At 47.4% G+C, this 24,623-nt stretch overlaps 1 protein-coding gene across 5 annotated transcripts in view; it reads right to left on the reverse strand.

Moving 5' to 3' along the window:
• Nucleotides 1-6,146: 6,146 nt before the first annotated feature.
• Nucleotides 6,147-24,623, reverse strand: part of MTA1 (metastasis associated 1) — a 75,476-nt gene continuing 56,999 nt past the window's right edge. For 2 of the 5 annotated variants that reach the window (XM_039699261.1, XM_039699259.1), the window contains 4 exons: nucleotides 19,741-19,752; nucleotides 14,891-14,922; nucleotides 11,880-12,031; nucleotides 6,147-7,820 (listed from right to left, as the gene is read on the reverse strand). In XM_039699261.1, coding sequence (XP_039555195.1) covers nucleotides 7,682-7,820; nucleotides 11,880-12,031; nucleotides 14,891-14,922; nucleotides 19,741-19,752 — 335 coding nt within the window. In that variant the 3' untranslated portion in view covers nucleotides 6,147-7,681. Of the gene's footprint in view, nucleotides 7,821-11,878; nucleotides 12,032-14,890; nucleotides 14,923-19,740; nucleotides 19,753-24,623 lie in introns of those variants that run through there. The other 3 variants (XM_039699260.1, XM_039699262.1, XM_039699263.1) reach the window with 3 other exon arrangements.

Raw genomic sequence — 24,623 nt, forward strand, 5'->3', positions numbered from 1 at the left:
ACCAAAGGATGAATTTTCCGTCAGAAACTGGAGGGCCCCATCCCTGCCCGAGGGCTGAGCTGGCGTTTCCCCGGCAGCGGGTGACAAAGCCGCCTTTCAGCGGCCACGGGAGGTCCCTGGCACGGGCCGTGCCCCCTGCAGCAGTGCCCGGGGGTGTCCCAGCCGAGGGGGCCTGTCCCCAGCGCTGGCAGTGGCGGGAGGTGACCCATTTCCTCGGCCCTCGGAGGAGGGCAGCCTGCTCCGGCCGGCACCTGGCCCTGGGGCACTGCCCTGCTCTGGCCGTGCCCGCAGTCCCTCCCCGGGGCTCTGAGGGGCCTTTCCTCACCATACCAGGGGTTTCACCCAGCCGCTTCCCCCGGGTGCTGCGGGGAGCGGAGCAGGAGCCGCATCCCTGCAGCATCCCCTCTTCGGCTGGGGCTGGGACCGGAGCAAGCACATCCTAAAGCTGGTGCCTGTAGCCCTTCCCCGGCAGCAGCAGCAGCCCCAGGGCCCGGCGGGGCACGGGGGATGCTTTGCCGAGTGTGCAGGGCTGGCCCTCGAGCAGGGATCGCCTCCACTGGGAGCCCTCAGAAGGTGCGAGGCTGGGATCTCTGCCCAGGGCAGGGCAACCAGAGAGCTTTGCACAGAGATTAAGGGAAAGTGAGGAATAAATAAGGAATAACTCCCTCCAGGCTGCCTCTCCTTTGGCTCACCTCTCTCCCCCTCCCCATGCCGACTCCCCTCAGCTCTTTTTTCTTCATTCAGATACAAATACCACAAAAATTCATGGACCAGACAGAGCTGTTCCTAAGGAGAGCTGGGGCTGGAAAGCCTTCCTATGCTCTGATGTCTTCTGGCACCTAGGAGCCCTTGGATTTGTTACAGGACAAGAAGAAGCTGGAGGGGAATAGAATAAGAGGTTATGGGAAAAGCCCCTGCTGCTGGCTTGGTGTGCCCAAAGATCAGTGATCCCTGTGTGGCCTGCAGCCCCTTGGCAGCGTGTGCAGCCACATGCCCAGGGCCCTCTGTCCCTCATGACAAGGTCACCCCAGGGTGACATTCTCCTCTTTTCTCCACCCCTGAAACTCCTGTGTCCCAGACACAGCCCACAGCCAGGGACTGGTGGTTAAGGATGGCTGCTGCCCATGGCAAGTAACAGCCACTGCCCAGGGCCACCCCACTATCACCAGTTTTACCTCAGATCCTTGCGGTAGGCAGGAGTTTCATGGGAAAAGTGGTTGGGCTTCCCTTCATGGGCTGGGAGCAGTTCCCTGTGATGGGATGCAACAGAAAGAGCCTTTTCACAAAACCTGGCAAACCACTTTTTTTCTTATTTCATTTATTCTCCGCAGCCCTCCTGCCAGCATGGATCCATCTGTCCCACACAGCGAGCTGGGGCAGCACCCTGCCTGGAATGGGGGAAATCTGTCCCCCAAAACGAGAAGGCCGGGGCTGCCTGGGGTGGGGTGGCAGCCACACGGACAGGGGACAGCCCCACACACGCCAGGAACCCGGCCTTGCTGCCGAAGGGCAGCCACAGGGTCAGTGCACAGCTCGGGGAGGGAGCACGGCGGCTCAGGAAGGATTAGCACGAGACGGGAGATGGAGGAGCAGAGGACGGGCTGGCAGGGGCTGGCAGGGGCTGGCAGGGGCTGGGGCTCGTCAGGCAGCACATACCACTGACCAGGGCTCGGCACTCAGCGCCCGGCCCCGGCCCCCGCAGCTCCAGCCATCCACTTGTCCTCTCTCCTTTAAAAGGCATCCGAGCCCGGCCGGTATCAGGCAGGGCCGATAGCGCTGTCACGCCTGCGATAAACAGGTTTACAGGTTTTGTCCTTGCCATCTGGAATGGATGTCCCCATTGTCCCCGCTCCCCAGGCTGCCCCGGGCCAGGGGGATCCCAGCAGGCTGCAGGCAGGGAACAAGGATGCAGAGCTCGGTGTGAACCCCCCGGGGCAGGCGTGATCCCTCCGTGCAGTGGGATCACAGTGGGACCAACCCACCAAAGGCAGGAGAGCAGCTGGAGAGCCAGAGCCATGGTGGGACTGCAGAGAGCAGCCAGGGGATGCCACTGCAGAGCTGGCACTGGCAGCTCTCCCCCGGGTTTTCCAGGGAAAGAAAGGGTGTCCCAAGGAACGGGCTGTACTCAGAGCCGGGCTGCAGTGGCAAAGTTCAGCTCAGGGCAATTGGCCATTAAGCCCTCCCAGTGCCACGGCCCCCCCGGCCATGCTGTGACCAGAGGTCGGGCTGGCCATGGCGCAATGTGGCTCTGAGGGCTGGCACAGCAGCAGCAGAATGCTGCCCAGTGGCTGCCCAGCATTCATGTATCTGTGCCCCACATGCACACCACCTCCAGGACAGTCTCAGTGAGCCCCTGGGCTAGGGAAGGACTGGACACACAATCCAGCACCTCACAAGCGCTGCAATGTCCCCACAGCACCACGTTCTCCTTCCCCATCAGCATCACCCACCCACTAGGATAGATTTGGCCTTGGGTCCCACCAGACACTATGGGCATCTTCCTGGGATGCAGGGAAACCCAGCTTGGCTCCTCACCCACAGGCTCCACACGTTCACCTCCCTCCTGTCCTGCCTAGGGGCTGCCAGAGCACAGGCAGGGGGAACAAACTCGCTCCTGCTCAGATGGAAAATCTCTGAACGAGCACAACTTGGCTGAAACCCTCTGGCCAGAACCTGTAAATCTGCTCCCCGTGACACTGCCAGCATCCCACGGAGCACTGGATCCAGGTGGAGAGTCCCCTTGCAGGAGGGAAGGGAGGAAGCTGTCTGCAGAAAGATGCTGAATTTATGTTATTCATTCTCATTCCAGGAATGTGGTGAATGAACTTGCAAAGCCCAGGGCAGGAATCAAGTGTGCTTCAACCCTGACCCGCCCTGACTTTCTTCCAGGCTGAAGAAGAGGTGGAGACAAGCCCCAGCCCCACAACCCATCTGAATTTACTGTGTGTCTTTTCTTGAGGCAGCTTTCCTCCTCCTGCACGGGTGAAACGTGATCGTCAGAGACTGAGTCTTCCACCAGGTTTTGAAGCTGCTCAAGGAGGGCAAAACCCTTCTGTCAGTCCCCAGGGAGGGAAGCGAGGGCAGGAGGGACAGGGGGATGTGGGCCACCCCAGCCTCCTTCCCTGGGAAGGGCCATAAACACCATCCACACTCCAGACACATTCATATTCATGGCAGATCCCATCACTGCTGGCTCTTGCAGGCTCACCTTGGAAGGCACTGACTACATTTACAGGAAAAACCCCAAATAAACCCTCTCTCACCAGCTAGAGAGGGCTGTCATGCCTTGACTTGCCTTTCTGCAGTGATCTTTCCTTTCTCCCTCTAATGCTGCTGCCAGAATTTATTTGGGTTAATGGTGTTTTTAAGTCTGTGCCCTCTTGATGGATTAAGGAAAATAGAAAAGATTCAAGGTCCAGTTTCTGTCAGCTAGTCAAATCCCTTCTTCTCCTCACTCATAGTCAAAATCTGCCAGATTTTATTTGTGCTCTTCCCACAAATCCCCCAGCAGGCTGGCACACCTCCTGTGCCACTACTCATCTCAAGCCCCCTGTGAACAGGTGAGTGCCCTCCCCCCGTGTGGCAGTGGGAAGCAGCTCCACCATGATGCAATCCCACCATCCCAAAGAGCCTCTCCAGCTTCCCAAGGTCTGGCTTGTGTAACACTTGCACAGAGCCAGAGCCCGCAGCAGAGCTGGCACCAGCTCCAAATTTCCATTTCAAAAGAAAATTTCAGCGTGTATTTTGCTTTACGACTCTCCAATAGTATCCTGCTTACAGCCCTCCTCCCACAGCAGGAATGCCAGGTTTGGAATTGTTAGTTTTGGTCATACTTTGCTTTTTTTCATATTGTTTCATCAGTGCTGTTATGGTCAGGCGCTGCCTTCATGTTACAGCAGCAAAACCAGAGATCACAGGGAGCTGCTACTGACAAGCTGGTAAAATGCAAAATGCAGTGTAAAAAAGCACCCCCAAAACACCAAAGTTAACTTAAAAATAATTAAATCTGTAACAAAAGCATTTTGGCATAAAGTATTGTAGGAATGTTTGGATTTCTCTTTTGTTTTTTAAATACTTTCCTGAGCAGCTTCCTGCTTCTTTTTAAGTATGTAAAATTGCAAGCATGGAGCGGAGTCTGGAGGTCAGCATGCTCCATCCACGTGAGCATGGAGCACAGCCCTCTCCCAGGGATCACAGCTGAGCCTGTGACATATCTGCTCCCACGTCTGCATGGCAGAGAGGGGAGTGAAGGATTGGGATGCCAGGGACACACAGCTAAGGGAAAATACCCAAATGCATGTGGCAAAACTTATTACATCCCAACAGGCCTGGCCTGCTTCAGGTGGGCAAGCACTTCCCAGCTCCAGGCTCTCCTCCCACTACAATCTCAGGGGCTCTTTAGGAGGTGGGAAGTAATGGCAGGAAGGGACCTGGAAAATGGGGCATTGCCCCAGCTGTATGAGCATTGCTCTATTTTGACAAGGCTCTAGAGCAGGAGGGTGAGTAACCAAAGTCAATTCCTGCAGCAACAGCACAGGAATGTGAATACAGAGGAGAGGCCGGCACTGGAGGGGCTGTGACAGCAGCAGCTCAAGGGAGTGACCCCTCGGGCTTGGACAGGTCAGTGCCTGGACCCACCACTCCCTGCACTTCCCAAGAGCCAGTGCTTTCCTTTGGTGGCCAAAGGGATCTTCCAGCCTCTCCTCCCAAGCTGGTGCAAACATAAGCCAGTGAAACAAACACATGGCAGTGGAGTCTGCTACCACAGGCCAGAAAACAGCATCTCTATTGAAGGACACGCAAGAGTCCTTCAAAGTTAGGGCAGCACAGGACGTGCTCTCTCTCCTTGCCTGGACTCGTTCCCAGAGCAATCTCTGGAGCCGCTCCAAGAAAGCTTTTAAGCCGTTGGAAACCGCAGGGCTGGCACCCCCAAGTGGTTCTTGTGCTCCCGGTGCAGCCGGAGCCGCCTCTGGCCGGGCCCATCGAGCGCTCAGCAGCAGCCCCGGGACCCCCGGCACAGCAGCAGCCCCCCCGGGATCCCCGGCACGGCCGCGGCCCCGGGACCCCCGGCACGGCCGCAGCCCCCCCGGGATCCCCGGCACGGCCGCAGCCCCCCCGGGATCCCCGGCACGGCCGCAGCCCCCCCGGGACCCCCGGCACGGCAGCGGCCCCCGGGATCCCCGGCACGGCCGCAGCCCCCCCGGGATCCCCGGCACGGCCGCAGCCCCCCCGGGATCCCCGGCACGGCCGCAGCCCCCCCGGGATCCCCGGCACGGCAGCGGCCCCCGGGATCCCCGGCACGGCCGCAGCCCCGGCTGTCCGAGCTGCCCCAGCCCAGGCACGGCAGGGGCCACCTCACACACGCGGGTTTCCAACGTGATGGGTTCAGATTTCCTTTTGCCAGTGGAAGGAATCCACACGAGCACTTGCCCTCACAGAGACAGAAGTGTTACAAACCCCTCCTGCAGCCGGTGTTTCTCCTGTACAGAGGGTTAAGCCTAAGGATTGATGGTGACAAAACTGCCAGTGGGCACTAGTGCTGCTTGCAGCCTGAGGGCTTTTGTGCCCTTCCTGAGTAGCACATCCTTCAGGAAGGGCTGTCCTGCTTCACTTTTAAGCTGTGGACAGGAAACCCTGACCTGTGGCACATAGATCTGCCAGGGTGCACAGGTCCTCACAGCCACGGGGTGAATCTTCCCGCTCCTGAGCGACAAACGAGAGCAAACACGGAGCCCATGCTGCTCATCTCTGAGGACAGAGCAATGCAGAGGTCGGACCTGCCCACGGCTCGGGCTGCTGACCCCCAGGGATGTCCCTGTGGCACACCCAGAGGCAGGCCTGGAGCAGCAGGGCCGGGAGCTGCTGCGGACAAAGGGCTCATTCAGAGGCCCGGCCCCGCATCTGCTGCCGGTTTGAGGAGGAGGAGGGAGGGAGGGAGACGCCTCTGAAGTGTAAGGAAATGTTTAAACTGTACAGGAGGGGAATCAAACTATGAGTGACTCAGACTCTTGCCATGTACTGCTGGCACAGGGACCCTGGAGAGCAGAACACAGCCCAGGGAAGGGACGGAAGGCGCAGGGCTGTGTGCCCCAGGCACGAGGAACCCAAGCGAGGGCGGCTGTTTCAGAAGAGACAAAAAGCAGATGTTTCACAAAAGCTCACTTTCCAGGTTTATTAAGTAAAGTTAACTGAATTGTTTTCATTTTGTGGGGATTCCTTTCCGTCTAACCCGGCGGGTTAACAGAGTTGCACAGAATCACGGTTGGACTGTGATAACCCAAATACAACTTTGGCTCATCTCACTGCTGACACATATGGAATGACTTGGGGGTTATTACATGCTGTGTCTGCTTGAGGCAGGTACATGTACAGATCAGCACAAGTTGCAAATGATAGTTTACATCCTTTCAAAACCGAGCAGGGCATCCAGCAAATGCACTGCCGTGAGAAGACATATGAAAAAGAAATTATACAGACTTGCAAATACATAAGAAGTTGAAGAGATGCAAGAAACCTCAAACACAAGAAATGTCAAGGGGGGAAAAAACCACTTAAATTCAGACACAATGTATTCAAATGAAAACCCAGCTGTAATTTAAAGTCCCTTCAAAATGGGAAACATACAGTAACGCAATTAAAGAGAAACCAGGTCTCATCCTGGGAAAACGTGTCCAAAAGCACTGATGCACAAACAGGTTCAGAGTTCTAAGCAAAATGTCCCTGGGCATTGGTGTACTTGACTCTTGGAGCCAGAGCAAAGCAATTCATTACACTTGCTGGGCCTACTGCTAACAGCACGTAGGATCCCAGGTGTCACAGAGAAGGCAGCACGCAAATGCTGGTTACGGGAGAAACGCCACGGGCCACATCTCCCAGAGAGCAACTCGAGTAAGGACACCTAATTCTGGTAGCCTGGCTCCACTGCACACAATATTAGTGTAATGCTCTGCAAGGTTCTTCAGTTCTTAGCTCACTCCTTTCTCAGCCTGAGTTGGTCTGTCTTGTGCATGAGCACAACTGGCTGTGCAAAATGATCCAAAAAACAGAAGGGACAGGACCAAAGAAAACTGGCTGAACCTGGGGCTGGCTTTCAGCTCCTATTTTCAAATATCAGTTAAAGATTGGAAATTTATCTACAAAAGAAATAATATAAATGAAATTAAAAAATGGCACCGTCCACAAAATTAAAAAAAAAAAGAGAAAAGAAAAGAGAAATCTTACAACACAGCCTCATAAAATGGCTTTGCAACGAGAGCTCAGTCACAAAATGAAGGGTTCTAGCTCTTCGTACATCAGAAGAAGAAACAAAGCTAAAAAGTACTAGTCCACATTCTCTTAATAAGTTAAACTTACTTTCCCTCCCTCTTCTACAAAAGGGGTAGAAGCAAAAGGGAAAGGAGGCTACTAAAATAAAAAAAAAAATAAAAAAAATAAGGAAAATAAGGAAAAAAAGATAGGAGGGAAGGAGAGAGTGCAAGAGAGAGAGAGAGAGAGGGAGAGGGAGAGAGAGAGAGCAGTCTGTGGTCAGAGGCTCAGAGCAGGGCTGAGTTCCTTTTAAGGGTTTAAAAGATGCAAAACAGTTCCTCAAAAGTTCCCTCTCTTCAACAGTTAGCTCAATGCTGTAGCCATGGAAACTCAAGTAGATACTGGAGGAGAGATTGCCGGCGGTGCGAGCCGGGCGTTAATCCTCGATGATGATGGGCTCATCATTCATGGGCTGGCGGAGCTGCACTGCCTGCATGGGCCGCAGGATAATCGGCTTGTAAGGGCGTCTGGCGGCTCGCTTGGCTTCCGAGGAGGAAAGCAGCTTGCGGATTTTCCTGCAGACAGCAAGGAAGAAAGCACGGATTACAGAGGCACCGCGGGCTGCTCCGCTTCTCCAGGGGAGAAGGGGCCGCACACGCCTGCCGGGGGGGCTGACAATGGCTCCTTCTGCCATGGCTGCCCTGGGAAACTCAGACTCTCTGATTTATAAACCCCCCGATGAAGAGGAAACTGCGTTCTCTGCTCCAGAACCCTTCCCCTGCAGGGCAGAAGGCATTCTGGTCCAGCCTTGTTGGACCAGGGTCTCTTGCTGTGAATAGAACGTTAAAATAGTCAGGACAGCCAGTTTCCACACCACTGATTTATTCTGAATTTATTTTGATCATGTGCTGCAGGTAGCTCTGGGGAAGTTTACAAAGCCAAGGCAACACTGACAGGGTGTTTCCCATTCTCGCTTCTCCCACACTGTGTGTGCCCAACCCAGAGATGGGCAATATTCACATCTTGTATTTGGTTAAGGATTTCCCTATATGTACAAGACTGGCAACAAGTCCTATCAGATGCAGGAAGCTGTTTTGCATATGGAGAGAAAGACACACCAAAATTTTAAAATTACCACAGTAAGTTATTCAGAGACAAATACTGAATGATAGCTTGTTTCTTTTTGTTAATACCAGGCTCAGAGACAAAGGAAGTACCGTTTAAAAAACACCATCCAAGCCCAAAAATGCAGCAACAATGAAAAATGTACTGTGTAATTAAAATGAGGAATTCTTTTATACAGAGGATGTTGTGGTGGTCAAAGGCACTGAGAGATTAGAAAGGAAAGTAATAAATATTCACAAGAGTAGTTCACCAGTACTCACTATGAGTCTTCAGCTCAGGAACTGGGGCAACAAGAAGGGTCTGATAAGGCAGCACTGCCTTCCTTCACAGGCTCCTGACAGAACAAGGTTTTGGCTGACCGTGAGAGACAAGAGAGGAAGGGCTCTACAGCCCACATTTCAGCCACCTATCCCCCAATTTCATTTAGGGAACACTACTGGGGCCAAAAGCCCCTTTTGTTGGTTGTGGTTTTGGCTGGTTGGGTTGGTTTATTTGTCAGTGGAAGAGAGACCTTCTCACTGAGCTGATGCCTATCACTGTGCTATGATTTTAAGATGTGATGGCTGCTGAAGAAAGTGGTCAAAATACCTCCCCCATCCTCAAAAACTTACCCTTAGCACTACCAGGACTGACAAACCATCAACTGCAGCTGAAGATTTTGAATCACTTCTTGTCAGGTTTGCTCATCTCTTCACTTGCTTTTTTTTTTGCCCACTGAGCAGGACAAACTGCTGCACTTACACAGACACATTTTTTGTTTGCCCAGTGTCCCCATTTCTCCAGCACCTTCTAGAACTAAAAGGCCACAGAGTGAGGAGAGGTGAAAACAAAGTGGTGGTGGGGGAGAGAAAAAATAAAATCTTGATACAATGACTTTTCCCAAGATGTTTGACTGCAGTTGATCCACTTTCAGCCAGCAGAGCTTCTTGCAGCACCCATGTGTGCTCCATCAGCCAGGCTGCCATCAGAAACACGTCCTCCAGCATTCTAGATTCTGATCAGGTCACCCGCTGCCTCCGCTTGCATGAGTTATAAATGCCAAGCTCCTTACTGGGAACCTTCAATTCAAAAACTTATTCCTTTCATTCGACCAACTTTTCAAACTGCTCCTTCAGAGCCATACAGTTTTCCAGCACCTCTGTTGTGCTCTCAACAGAGCTACACAAAAAAAGGGGAGAGGGGGAGCGTGTAAAACTTCAGGGAAACCTCCTTGCTGTGACTGAGAACACAGCCTGACCCTCAGCTGGAGGACGATATGCAGATATTGCAGCTAGATTGATTGCTATGGAGCCAACACAAAGCTCAAATTGTTTCAGAGCTCACAAACAAGCCTTACATTCCTGACACTGGAATGCAGCAGATGGTTCAGGGAAAAGTTAGAGGTGAAATGCCCGACAGAAAACCCGTGCCACTGACAATGCTCCATCACTCAGGCTTCCCTGCTCTTCACAGCCTGCCAAAAATCTCCTTTCACCACTCATCAGTCAGCTAAGCAGCAAGGCTGTCAGACAAAGAAGCCTGGGTGGGTTTTTTTTCCATTTCTTTCACTCTCTTTTTAAATGGAAGTGATACGATCTTACTGAGCTGATGTCTATCACAGAACCACGATTTTCATTAGTTGTGCTGGTTGCTGTGGGACTGATCCTTGCTGCCTCTGTCAGTGGTTCTGTATGAGCAAAGGATTCTCTATCTACAGTAAACTGTTGTCACAAGCAACACCACACTGGATGAATATTGTTACAGTTCTGTCCAGGTCAAAGGGCAGGACCTTGTACTGACATGCTGCCACCATGCACCTGGAGTATTTCATGTGCCTTGCACGGTGAAGTTGTCAAGAAGAGCTCCCTAGATGCAGGACTGTGAAACAAGCCTTGAGCATCTAAGGAGTGCATACCCTGTATCTAAGGGCTGCATACCCTGAGTCCACAATGGCACATGGATCTGAGAGCTGCAACAGGATCCCAGTACCTCTTTATCAGAGTGACAGCAGTAGTAAGAAAACTGCTACCCCTGAAAATTAAATCCTTCTCTCACTTTATTTTCAATTATATATGGAATTCCATATATAACTGCTTTCTTTCACAGCATCTTGCAGCCACAGAAAGGAGAAGGGAAAGACATAGCAAAGATATGAACTGGTGTAAAATGCACAGTGGCATTAAAGGTGTCCATAGGAATTGACCAGGAAATTAATGTGTCTTCTGAGTTCCAACAAGATGTTTCCTGCACTGAAAACTGATCATCCAATAGATCAGTGGTTAGTAACTTGAATGTCACTAGTATCACCTATTCTACAAAGCCCATCTTTCATACTAGGCCCACAGAATAGCTCCTTGACACTTGAAATGCTTTGCAGGTTAAGGAGAAGTTTGGAGATGCCAGGACTCTCACCTATGACCTTTGTGCTGAACAAATGAAGACTCAGAGCAGTGCCAAATTTAGAGTACCAAAAGAGACAAAGCACTAAAACTCTCAACCTCCTCAGTCACTTGAAGGGTTCAGACATCCAGCAATTCCCAGTCCATCACTGCAAGAGGGGGGAAAGGTAAGTGCTTCTCTGCTGTTGGGGCACTCACTGATAGTGCAAGTGCAAGTGTTGATAACTCCAGGCTTCAGACCGAGACAGAAGCCAGACAGCACCTCTGCTGTCAGAGAGGGCTGGAAAGCAGGGCTGCAGCTTTGTTCTGACCTTCCTCAAGGTTACCCAGAAGGGAGGCATCAAGTTCTTGGGAGAAAACCACACAAGCCAATTTCTCTACCTTCTCATCACACCCAGGAACAACACTCCCATGCTAGGAATACCAGTACTGGGAACTTTGCCTTAGGGATCAGGTCACATAGCTTCTGCCACTCTGTCAGCAGTCTGTAAACAGTTTGAAGTGAAACTCACACAAGGAAAGTTTCTTCTACTATTTTTATCCTGTGGACAGATCAACAAGAAGAATTAGGACTAGCAGAAGCAGTACCACCAATGGAGGAAGACTGACACTGTAGGGCTAAATCTCACTGCTACTGTGGTAAATGCAAACCACTGAAAAATGAGTCAGCTCAGCCCATGGAATCCCTCTGTCACTTGCAGGTTTCAGAACCCAAACACGTGGAAATGTCTTGAGGAGTAATGTGAGCGTGCAAGTGGACATGCAGAGCTCTGTGTGTAGGAGGCTCTGCTCCTCAGTGTCACCTGGGAGCCAGGAGGGCCCTAACCTGTCCCCTGAGATGGGACCTGCGAGGACAGCAATGGGTCTGAACCAGTCACCTCAGTCTTCCTTCCCTTTGCATCCATCTCCTACAGCAATTGCTCTGGGAGAAGAACAAGAATCTGCTTTCTCTGGAATGTAAGTGTATGATTATTTCCCACCTTTACCCACCTCAGCACTGGCTGTGGTCTCTGCATTCAGTTTGTAGCATCAGACCTGCTGACAAGATCCCCCTCTAACCACAATGCCAGCTGTAGCACCAACAAAACAACACACATCCCCTTAAATCCTCTGAAACACCGTGTTTCCTACCTGGTTTCTTCAGTGGCCATGTAAAAAACATCATCAGGTGCATCAATCCAGTTCATCCTCCTCCTTTTCACTGGAGGCATGGATCCACCACGAATTAATCGGACTTTTGTTGGGTATGATTTCCCATTGAGCAGCAAGTTTCGGCTTGGTCCCTAACGTGATACACAAAACAGCACAGTTATGGCCTGCAACAAACCTGCAGCAACATGTGCTAAGCACTCAAAGGAAAAGAGAATTAAAGTTTTTGTATGGCTTGCTGAGAGTTGAAGGTAAATACCTCCCCCCTGGCCCAGGACTGAACACAGAATTCACACATAAGCAATTGTTCACAAGCAGTACAAGTCAGGCACCTTCAATATGCAATAGGACAGCAATACTTCAGCGACAGGACAAATAATAAATGGAAGGCATTACTAATAATTTGTGGCTTGTGTCTGAAAGATGACATCAAGTTCAAAAGACTGAGAATCAGACTTAGATTTCAGCTAGTACCATAAATCTGGAGCAACTCTATTGATTTCAGGGAAGGAAATCTAGCTACAGAGCAAATCAAATACAAAAATCAGAATTTACAGTTATTCTGGAGTACCAAACTTACCCATATCCCTTTTGTTCTAGCAAGGTCAATATTTAATGAGGATAGTATAGAATTAAATACGTTGTTGAAAACAAATGTGGTACTACAAAGCTTAGCAGCTTTCATGATAAAACCCTTTTAGTACTGAACACCACAGATCTCCCGTAACAACACATTTGCTTTGCGAATCAACACAGGCATCATTTTCCAGACTCACAGTAAGCCCCTTACACTCAGCTGGAAAAACATGAGCTGTTATTAAGAGAGGTGCAGATGAAAGGGAGCAAAGTGTAAAGCTTCTCAAATGCAGCTGTCCTTGATCACTGAAGTCCAGTGCTGCTGCCCCTCTTCCTGCTGATCAGCACATTGAGAAATCCAACTGAAATCAGTAACACTGAGCAGCTGAGAAAGATGCAAAATGAAGGCCCAGAAAATTTGATATGCATGAATTAAAGCTGGTCAGAAAACACCTTGGTAGAAATTCAATTGTGGTGTTTCACAGGCCATCATCCACGGTCAGACCACCTCCCCACATGCGCCAAGGCTTCCCCCTCTGTCCATGGAATGGGTAACTGAGTGTTTGTGTGAGAGGTGTCTGCCCTGGGAGACCCACCTCAAAAGGAATGGTGGGGACATGGGACTTCAAATCCTTAAGTGTCAGATCATTGGAATAACCAACTGAATTTTAACACCTTGACTTAGAAAAGGAAGAATTCAGTCTAAAAAACAAGGGAAAAACCCAATAAACCTCAGTGTCTATCTCATTTTGTATCTGAGCAGAAAACAGAAAATGATAATGACTTATTTTTTGACCAGCCTTAATCAAGTGCTCTAGCAAGATCTGCTTCCTGTAGAACATCAGGGCTTTAGAGCTAAACAAACCCCCACCTTTTAAAACCCTAAGCTCTTTAGGACTGTTGCATACAAGTGCAATAATTTAATTTCTTAGTTGCCCAGTTCCATGTTATACAAGACAGCTTCAGTACCACGGCAGACCACTGAAATACTTCAACAATTGCTTTTAGATTTGACATTTGTTAAGCAAAAGGTTTCAAATAAAAGCTTTTCTGATGGCTTTATTTTTATCCCCTCCAGGTTTCTCCAAGAAAATCCATTCATTAAGGTTACAGAGTTATTTTTAACACATATGCAAGATAAACAGGAGAACAACTCCAGAAAAAGTTATTGGAAATACCTAGAAAGGGCACCCCTGTGCTTTCAGGTTGCCTTTTCACTACCTACATGGTGAAATCTGTTTCAAATGATACATCCTGAAATGAGGACCTTTAATTTTTCACACGTGATTAGGCAACCAGAAATCAAAGCAGTTCTAGGAGTTTTACCCTAAAACGTATTAAGTCATCAGAGATTTCTCCCTCTGCTCCGAGTTGTTTATTCAGCAGACACAAACAAGTAGCCAGTCTTCTCAGTGACATGGAACGAAGCTGAATTGATGGAGGAATACAATTTACCACTTTGGATGGAGGAACGAACCAAAGGAATGCTCTGTCATTCCAAGCAGCCCGGCACACCCAAGCTCTGGCCTCCGCTCAGGCCACTGCTCACCTCCCCAAGCACTGTCAGGTTCAGTAAAGCCTGTGATCACTGTGCAGTGACCATCAGTCACACCTGCTGCTGGCTGACCTGTGTCACAGCGACCCTGCTGACACTAATGCATTGTGGCACTTCAGCTAACGAAGCAAGCTCCACTTGATCAACATCACAAGATCATTTTTGGGGCAGAAAAAAAAGTATGCTTGAAGTTGCTTCCCATAAGCCACGTGCAAGGCGGAAAAGGGATGCACAGCCTTTGCACTGGCCCCTTCACAATTCAGTGAGAAAGCATTCTGCCAGAGACACATCAATCAGACTGGCTATTTGCTTCTGTCCTTTGATTAAACTCAGCACAATAGATGAAAGGCTACAAGTATTTACTACTCAAAAAAAAAAGAAAAAAAGAAAAAAAAAGAACGTAAAATACAAGCATTCTCAGCAGGTAACTTGCAGGTAACTTGCACACCAACTTGCTAAAAAAAAAAATTTAAAAATAAACTGTTTTTCAAACAAACCCTTCCATCATTTAAACCTTTCTCTGTCAGGGAAACACATTCCAACTAGAAACACATCCCAGAACTTTGCTGTAAGCAGCCACTCAGTTTCTGCATGAGCAGAAACAAAACATTCTGTTCAAAACCGGATCTCATTTATAGATATAAAGACACATAGATTTGAGGTTTAAATTGTATTTAACCACTAAGATGATTCAGATGCCCCAAAATAAATTTTTTTTTTTCTTTTTCAGTGAGTTGGAAATTATGACCAGCTGCAAACAGCAAAGGTGGAAGTGAAGCACTACGGTTTAATGGGGTGTTCTATCTAGCGTGGGTTAATAATTCTTCTTTTCCCTGTTTTGGTTAAATGAACATTCTCTTACCATTTGTCTGGTTTGTCCGTGGTTAGGCAGACCTAACAAACAGGAAAGAGAATAGAGCTGGTAAGACCATTGCTTTTCCAAGACAGAAAAAAGTACAAAATCAAAACACACGCAGCTATGATTACAACTGTGTTGTTTTGCTCAGCCTAGAGTGCCTACTGAACTGACTTCTGCCCTCCTGGAAAGGTGACTGAGAAAAGCTTCCTTGGCAATGTGGTTGGAAGAGCAGAGGCCCCGAGTCACAAACACATTCCACTGGCCCAGTCTCTTCTCCATTTCCTCAAGCCTTGCTTCCCACTAGCACTAGAAGCACATCTCCTCTTTCAGATCCCAGGCTTGCTGTGCGTCTGGGGAAAAATCTGACGTTCTCCTTTAGTCTGAGGAATTTACTGACGTCAAGAAGGAGAAAGTGGAAGGCATTATTCACTGTCAAGGCAGCAACAAACAGAATCTTCCTTATCCTCCTTGGGTCCCCCTGGGAACTCCTCAGCTCAGACGTCAGCTACAAGCCATTAGCAAACAGAGTGTATCTGCTGAACCTGCCACAAGTAAACACCTCCTGAGGCACAGAGCACAGCCACTGAGCTCGCACAGAGCCCTCTCCCAGGCACACACAGCCCAGGCACCACGGCTGGCTGGCACCAGGTACCCTCTCACACTGCCCTCCACTGCACTGTGCACACACAGGAGCCTGCAGGACTCAGAGCTCCTGGGATCTGAGGGAAAGGCATTGCTGTAAGGCAGCACAGCCTGGCACAGAATGGACTGGGAGAACCAATAAGGCTGCGTGCTAGCACTGTTTGGTTTTACAAGATGCATGTTCCCAGAAACCACCACTTCATTAGCATCTGCACCAAACCACCTTCCTCAGCCCCTTCTCGCTGAGAACCAAAATGTCAGTGCAGCAAATCCAACAGGTACTACAGGACAGGCATCAGCAAATGCCATTGCTGTTTGCAAAAGGTCTCAGTATGAATTCTGCTTTGACATCCATAGGATCTTTGAACCTTCCCATTGCTAGTGAGTTAGCTGGGATTAAAAACTTTTTAAAGGAAACAGCAAGAATGAACTTTCAGAGCTCATGGTCTGTATTCCAGCAGGTTCCTGGAAGTTATTTGGTAAAACCAAACACACTGTTCTTGCATTGAGTATGACAGGAAATAGGGCACAGTAGTGTCAGGAACGAGGAGGGCAAAGCAGGGGACATTTTCAGAGCACTTTGAATTTATCATGATACCACACTAGAATCATCAGTTATATCAAGCGTATTCTCCATCCTGTGTAGATGTTATGCTGTTAGCTACTTCAAATGGGAAGACACATGGTTTCAGTTCTTGCCGCATTTCTGTGCCTAAATATCCACAGAGATGAAGAAATAGCTGCCAAAAATATCTCCACAAAGCCTGTAGGACAGATGTACCAGGCACCAGTAAGAAGGCCAGTAACAACCTTTGGATGTTGACAAAGGCAGTGCAGGCACCAGATAATAATTTGTTTTTACATGGGAGCAACCACAGCATCCAAAACACAGCTGTGAGCAGCTGTTTGGGATGGATGGATGGATGGACAAAGGGCTCCACAGATGCTGGGAAACAGCACAACCAGCAGGATGCAGCCAGAATCTGTCATCTTCAGAGCTAAGCTCCAGCACTTGTTACTTTCTTCTCCCTTCCATAACTGGATTATGTTTTCTCCATTCACAGAAACTCTGAGATGTAAATCAACTGATGCTAGTCCCTGGACTGAAGCCACATATTTTCTTTTAACCCAGATCAGTTTTTTTCTTGTAGTAAGAACAGCCTTGATGCCAGAAAAGACTGTCCTGATATGTGGCTGCTGCTGCAATGACTATTGCTGGATGTACAACAGACAGTAAACAGTGCTATTTCCAAGCACCAGAATTAAACCAGACTATTCCATGGTGAGAAGCTGAGGGATGCCAGCTGAACAAAGGCTGAGCAGAACTGCTGCATGCTCTGAGCCCCAAAGCTTCAGAGCCCTCAAGCAGCACAGAAGCAGCACTAATGAGAGGAACACAACTCCCTCCCAAACTGCCATTTCTAGGCTAAAGCTGCCCATGACAACTTTTTGCTGGAATAAAATAGGACACAAAGCAAAGCTACAGCTTCAATGCAATTTATACCCTTGCTTTCACAGCAATAAGGTATCAATTAGCATATTAATATTGGTGAATTAATCCATGAATTTTCACTTTAGTCACACTTCAATAACTGGAGTCTGAAAGAATGAAAACAGGCACTAAAATGACCTTATTCAGTTTGCAATTAAAAAAAAATTATCACAGTAAGAGCATATGCAGCCAAAACACTGCTATTAAGTGAGCAACCCCTATGCACAATCACCACCAAAGAGAGGCACAGAGCACATCTGTAACCCATTGTGGAACTGCTGGCAAGTCAACAGGATGCATCTGGACTGGAAACAATGGATTTTCACCCAAAAGTTTTAGGTGGCTTCTGTGTGAGAGAGGAAGCCTGTAAGACAGGCACCTCTAAAAACTAAACCAATCCTGTGTCTGTGGGTGAGTGGTGGCACCTGCAGAGAACTCACCGTGCCAGACTCACACCTGCCCCATGTGCCTGCTCCACTTTCACATATGAAGATTTGAGAGATGTCTCTCCATGCATCCACAAGCAGGTTAAAAATAAGAGAGCATAAGAATTTAAATCAGGAGCAAAATACAACAGTTCTGGCAGTTCCTCTCCAGAAAAAAAGTCTGACTATATTTTAAGGAGGAATGTCTAGAGAAGACACAGAGTAGAAAATGTGATTATTCCATCTGATACCTAAGGTCCAACTGCTTGAATTTGCACAGCTCCACATCAGCATCAACACTGACCTCCTCCAAATGACAGAAAAATACACAAACAACAAAAGGAAGTGTTTTCAGGATTGACCAAACATCTAAAACCACAAGTGTAAAGGTATACAGTGACAAGTCTTAGCAGGTCTTCCACTCATTTGCAGCCAAAGAAATTGAAATATACTCTGAAAACTCCAGACTAAATGTTAGGGATTTTTTTCCATAGCATTGAAAAGAACCCAAAGCTGTAGAAAATCTCTTGCCATCCAATTCCTCCTCTATACACTGAAATAAAGAGGAAGCCCCAGAGGATAAAATGAAGATACAGTCAATTGAAGCTATAGCTGCAGAGAATCATAAAGGTCCTTTGCCACAGCCGATTCCACACCTCACTGAAATGGCAGTGGAAGAGCTGATCACTGCAGAGATTAACTGGCACCCTCAGGGCACGTCTGCTCCCCACAGCTCAGTGCCAAGGACCTCAGAACTGCTCCTCAAGCTAAGCACAACCAGAGATTTTGGATGAAACCAGTCCAGCAGGTTACTATGCCCTAATGATCCCTTCATGCCTGAAGTACCAAAGCTGCAGGTGAATAGACTTTCTCCCAAAGAAATACAGGTGGGGAAGGACTGCAATCAAACAGCAACACAACTCTGTTACTGCTGCAACTTTGCAGCTTTGTGTTATCTTTCAAGGATGGGGAAACCACCTCTCAGTCAAACAACCTTTTCCAACAGTCTCATGTCATTTGAATCTCAGGCTTTTGGATTTGTTTAAAAAAAAAAATTGAATGAGAGAATGCCTAAACTTCCAGCAGCAATTACAGCACTGCCTCAAGAGCATGCTGTGGGAGTAGGGAATAGCTGGCACCCAAAAACGAAGAGAAAGGGAGAACCTAATTCCCAATGGAAAGCAGACCAGCACATCTGGTCCCACTGGATGCCTGACTCTAGACATGCTCTTTGCTGCTCCAGTCCCATCCCCTGAGACGCAGCACCTCAATGGCACGACACCAAAACTTCTCCCACTGCTCACATTCTGCCTGCTGTTTTGCCAACACCACACAACACACAGCTGCCACATGGAGAAGCAGGAGAGCCTAAACCCTCAGCAGGGAGCCCAGAGCAGGCTGGAGCACAGGGATATTCCCATGAAGTTACTACAGTAAGCTTCAAGAAGCTGCTGAAGCATGGAGAACTTTCTGCTTGGTCAGAAACCACCCAGTGCTTCCACACCTGAACACACACCCTTCTGCTGTGTATTTACAGCCCATTTCACAGTCTGACACAAGTCTGTGCAGAACTGACCCTCGTATCAAGGAAGAAGAGTAGCCCAGCTTCCAGTTGGACACAACTCAGAGTTGGTAAGCTTGTGTTTACTAAAAGTTACTAATTCAAATCTTCTGCCACCACATACAAAAATTGCTTCATCAAGCAATTAGTCACAGCTGGCATTTGGTTTCTGCTTTGTTTACCCAGAACATGCAATATGCACTAAGAGTCAGAAGCACATCTTCAATCACAACAAACGCAGAGTTTCACAACCAGTGACTTCACTATTGCTTTCTAAAATCCATATACTCTTCATGTTCATTTTCCTGTTCCAAAAGTAATCCTCCTCCTGGGACTCCATCCTTCCCAGCAGTAACAAAAACATCAACAGTACCACATTTGTGAGTAAGCTGGGAAAAAAAAAAATTCATGCATGAACAAGGCTTGATGAACAAGGATTTCACTTCCAAGTTACTGGTTCACTTCAGGCAGTCTCAGTGTGTTGACATATAAACACACACACTTTTTTGCCAGCTTGCAAGAACACTTCAGCACCCCTGCCTCTCTTATAACTACCTAGAGTGTTTTACCACTGTTTGTGTCCACCTTCTAACAATCAGAGGCTACAAACTTTCAGAAATGCAAGTGCAACAATTAGAACAGAGCATAAATTGAGCCAAACACCACCTAGACTTAATGTTTTCTTAAACTTCTGTTGTACATAAAAACAATGTTAAAATTGCAATTTACTTACCTAAGTAAGTTCCTACCAAGATTGGCAAAGGAAAAGGAAAGAAAAGATTTAAGGTTAAAAAAGGTAAAGATTCAAGTAGTTCAGAATACAGTAGCTCAGCCCCATGCAACAAATAGAGATACACAGACTGGTTTGGCTGTAATGAAACACAGAAGTGATCAGAGTTCTCTGCTGGACAGATAAAACCAAGACAACATTAAACACACAGTAACTCCAAATGAGAGATTTTGCAAAGAGCAGCTTTAATTTTGGATAGGTAAGTACTGGTCTGTACCCAGCTCCTTCCACCAAGCCCTGCACATTAACATCACTGGATTTCAACAGCACTTGCTAAAATGCTTGGCCCAGCAGGTCCCACTCACTTGCTGTAACCCAGATGATGTGGCTGTTCATGCAAGGCTGCACCTCCTGCCACAAGCACATCAAGAACCCTGCCAATATTTTCTGAACAGTGACATCCAACTGCAGAGAGCCAGCAGCTCTCCTTGGATAAGCACATTGAGAAGGGAGAGGTGCTTTCTGTCTAGGGGTTGAGTCAGTCAATACTGTCCACTCATATGCCAAAAAGAGCATCATGGTGGATTCTGCCTGGCTGTAACACACCAGGTGGTTAACAAAAGAGGAGACAAACTATGCACCTCTCTGCTTTAGGATTTGCTGATCCAAGCTATCTAAACTAGAAAGCTCTGAATTATTCACTGTTCTTAGCATCAGGAGTATTATCATCACACACATACCTACATATATGTCTGTGTGTATCTGTTAGATATATATATATATATATGGATGGTATGTGTATCACATTCCACTCAATTACAAATTCAGCCTCAGTACTATCCAGGGCACTTGCAATTCTGCCCTTGCTCTGTTACACATTAATTTCCTCTCACATTAATTACACCTGCTCTCTACCATTGCCTTGGGATATGCACTCTCCTCTCAATCAACATTTGCATCTTACTCCATGCCATCACTCTAAACGAAATAGTTTTCACTAGCTGATCCACAGAACATGATGCCCATCTGCTGATTTTATTTTCAGCTCTTTCTTCACAACACCAAAAGAACCTAATAAGAGTATCAAGGCTAAACTGAAAGCAAGTGAAAATTGTTTCATTTAGCATCTGAATACAAAATCCCATATGAAATCCTCAAAAATAATCATTACTTTAGGCAAATAACCTTAAAGCTATAAAGTTGCACAGGCACATGGTTCTTGGGGTCTCCAAAAAGCAGTTCAAGCAACTTGACATTGTTCCCAGCTGTGCTGCAGCTAGCACTGAACATCTGCTCTCTTGTCACTGGTCAGCATTACTGGGGTTTGGATTCCAACAGCTAAAGCCAGGCCTTTCCCCCAGCACTCCACCATTTATTAAAGGACCAACACTCCCTGCTGTTTACAGTAATTCCTGGATGGGCACATTTTCATTGGCTGGTTATCCCTCAGTTTTTAGAGACAGCTGGGGTCACTGATGATAAAGGCAGAACTTTAATGCAACTTATGCATACAAATAAGTCCATATTTTCTCCAAGTCTAAGTCAGCCAGAAAAAAACATATATATATGTGTGTGTGTGCATGTAAATAAAAAATATTGAGATAGTTTTGGTCCCCCTACATAGGTGATGTTACAGAACTTCCCCATCTTTCCACCTTGACAGCTGTTTTTGCTCAAGAACAGTTCTTCCACTGCCATCCTCATCTCTTGATGACTGAACTAAGGCCATGCCAGGCTGATGATTGCTTCCACTTTTGGTTCATTCACCTTTCCCAAAAAGATGTGAGAAACAATGAACCAGAACATGTTAAATTACACTGACATTCCATTTGGGTTTAGAAATCCCCAGCAGCAGAAGCAAGGTATTCTAACAGTTAATTAACCTCACTCAAAAATCTGCAGCTTGTTTCCAGCCAAAGTCCCCAACTGTACCTTCTGGCTACTGCAGCTTGTTATTCCACTCCCAGTTAGACTGAAAGCCCCCTATTATACTTCTGCTGTTCCTGTCAGCAGAGACAAGCATCTACAACTTCCACTTTGATAGAAGCATTTTCCATTATACAGAGTGTTTTCCAGTCCCTTCCCTGTTTTCATGTCTCTTCTGTAAACCCTCTCCAATTTTCAGCATTCGATCCACCACCATGTCATCAATGCAAGTTTGTTGCTAGGAAAAGCCTTCCCTTTATTGCAGCTACTCATTCATGTTCTCCCTCTTTCTGCCAATTTTAGGAGTGCATGTGATGACCCTGAAAAACAGTTTTGATTAGATGAAAGCCAGCATGGTGTAAAAGAGAGGGGAGAAAAATAAAAATCTAACAATGCTCTCTCCCTTCCCCCAGCAGGAATTTGCATAGCCAAGTACCACATAGATCCCACACTGCATGGCTGCAAGGAATCAAGTAAACATGTTCCTGCACACAAAACATCCTCTCTTTCTCTCCCCAGAGGAAGTTTCATAGCAAAGATTGTCAGTTGAGCTCCAGAACACCAATGAAAAAGCAATAAACTATGGATTTTTTAGCATCTCACTCTATTTGACAGCTTATGAGACTCCATGTACTTTTCATGTTCCAAAAATAGGATTCTGCTGCAATTTGTCCATGCTAAGTTAATGTTGAAGGAGAACTGGGAAGTGTACTGTAGCCTAATGATGCCTCCAACATGATTTAAAGAGGAGGAAAACAAAATAGACAGAATTCCAAAGGAAAAATATTAATTACTCCTTGCATTTCAGCAGTTGTCATGTATAAAGATGTACCTTAATGCTTTACACTATACAGACACAAGCTGCTACCTGGCTCTTTCCTGCAAATAAACCTCTTGATTATATTCTGCTTTACAACGTGGCCTTGAGGAAAGCCTTACAAAACCATCACATGCCATCATTTCCAGTGTTCAGGCTTCTCCCCTGTGTTTGGAGGGCTTTTATCACCAGCAAAGAGACTTCAGGTAAAACCCACCATAAGTGTCCACTGTTCCCCTGTCACAGACTTTGGCACAGTGACCTGTCCAAACCCTAAAATGTCTTCCAGGTGCCACCGACACAGCACATCAGCAGGAAGGATACAATATATATCCTGGATAACAGATACAATTTTGCACTAGGTTAACATCTCTTTGGAAATTATTTAAACACAGGTGGACAAAGTGTCTTCCTGAACCTAAAGTTGTGCAGAAAAAATATTTTCAGCCTCTCTGTGCAGATATGCTAACACCATCTCTTTTTTTGCAGTACACTCTCCTACAGTGACCTAAACTAGTCAGTGTGTCAAGAGGAGATGGGAAACATGAAAATAGTAAAGGAACACCTCCAACTTCCCATAGTATCTATGGAAATGCAGAATCTGACCAGTTATAACAATTCAGGCTTACTCTCATTAATATTTTTCTACTATATTAGAAATTAGAAAATATTTCTACTATATTAGGTCAACTATAATCCAAAAATCAGTTTTTCTGGATAGATGGGTTTATTTCAATCCTTTTATACTCACTCACTGGCTCCTAAATTCTGGCCACTGTCATTCACCTCTTCTTCACAGCAGTTCCCACTCATGCCCTTCCTGCCAGCAGCCCCCCAGACTGCTAAGCCTGGATGACTCCACCCAAAACCAAGGAGAAGCCCCAGTGCCACAATCCCAGTCCTTTCATGGCACAAGAAACCAGTTGTGTCCATGCCCACAACCAGCAAGGTTTACCAGCTCACACATAAGGCAGCTGGAAACCTGTGCTAAGAGGCACCAACACACAAACTGGCACCAGGACAGAAAGAGATCCACCAAACTTCCACCATCTGCTTCCCTGTGCCCAACAGATCTGGATCCACGTTCTTTACATGCTGTTTCCTTGCAGGTGGTTCCCTTCCCTCTCGGTCCTGGCAAAGCTTCCAGCAACCCAGGCTCAGGAAACATTACAGATGCAAAACTGTAGCATGGCAAACATTTTCCATTCACAAATAAATCTCAACCAACAGGTTTAAGCTGAACTGCTCACAAGAATATCCAGTTAACACTCACTACCCCAGCAGGTAAACAGATTCTGGGAGTGAACTGGATTCTGCTACCTAGCAGTTACAGGAACAAGTACTCCAGCAACTACTTCAGAGGCTGGCTGAGAACAGACCAAACAGGTAGAGCAGCAGGTGCTCAGGAAGATCCAGACCCTGCACAGCTACACACACCTGCTTCAGAGAAACACAAACTCTGAGGAACAGGTGCTTTTCCAAAATCATCTTGCAGATGGCTCCAGCAACAGTTGTAACTGAATGGAACACTAAAACAGAGATCCTCCATTTCCAGAAAATCATGTTGGGTTATCAGGTCCAGTGCTCTCTGCAGAGAGAGCCTTCCAGAGGGAAGGATCTGTTCTTCTACTTCCCTCCTCTGGGCCACAACATCTCTGAGCTTCCCAAGTGTGTCATCTGCTGAGGAGGACATTCATCAGGGAGCAGCAGGTCTGCCCATAAGCAGGTGGTCACCAGGAGCTGTGGAAATTCAGTGAGCTACTCTGCACCCACATCCCTCTTTACTGGGCAAAGCTTTTGAGGAAGCCAAACTGACCAATGCAGCAGGGTTTTCTTACTCTTCCCAAAAGACAAGTTACAAAGCACATACAAACTCAGCAGCAGGGTATCAAGGAATAAATTCACAAGGAGAGCAAGACAGTAGAACAACCGCTGTCCTCACTGCTGTATTCTCCACATGCACTCATATTTGCATGCATGCAAATATGGGTAACAGCCATCCACTGTCTCAGCCATGGAACACAGATTATCATCAGGGCATGCAGTGCTGGCCAGTTCATGGCAACATGTAAGCTTTTGTGTTTGACTGTTCACAGTGACATTTTGTGGTTGTCTATCTCCTAAGTATTCAAAATTGGTCTGT

The sequence above is a fragment of the Passer montanus genome, unplaced genomic scaffold (genome assembly GCF_014805655.1).
Source record: "Passer montanus isolate IOZ18808 unplaced genomic scaffold, ASM1480565v1 scaffold131, whole genome shotgun sequence".
In the NCBI taxonomy this organism is placed as follows: Eukaryota; Metazoa; Chordata; class Aves; order Passeriformes; family Passeridae; genus Passer; species Passer montanus.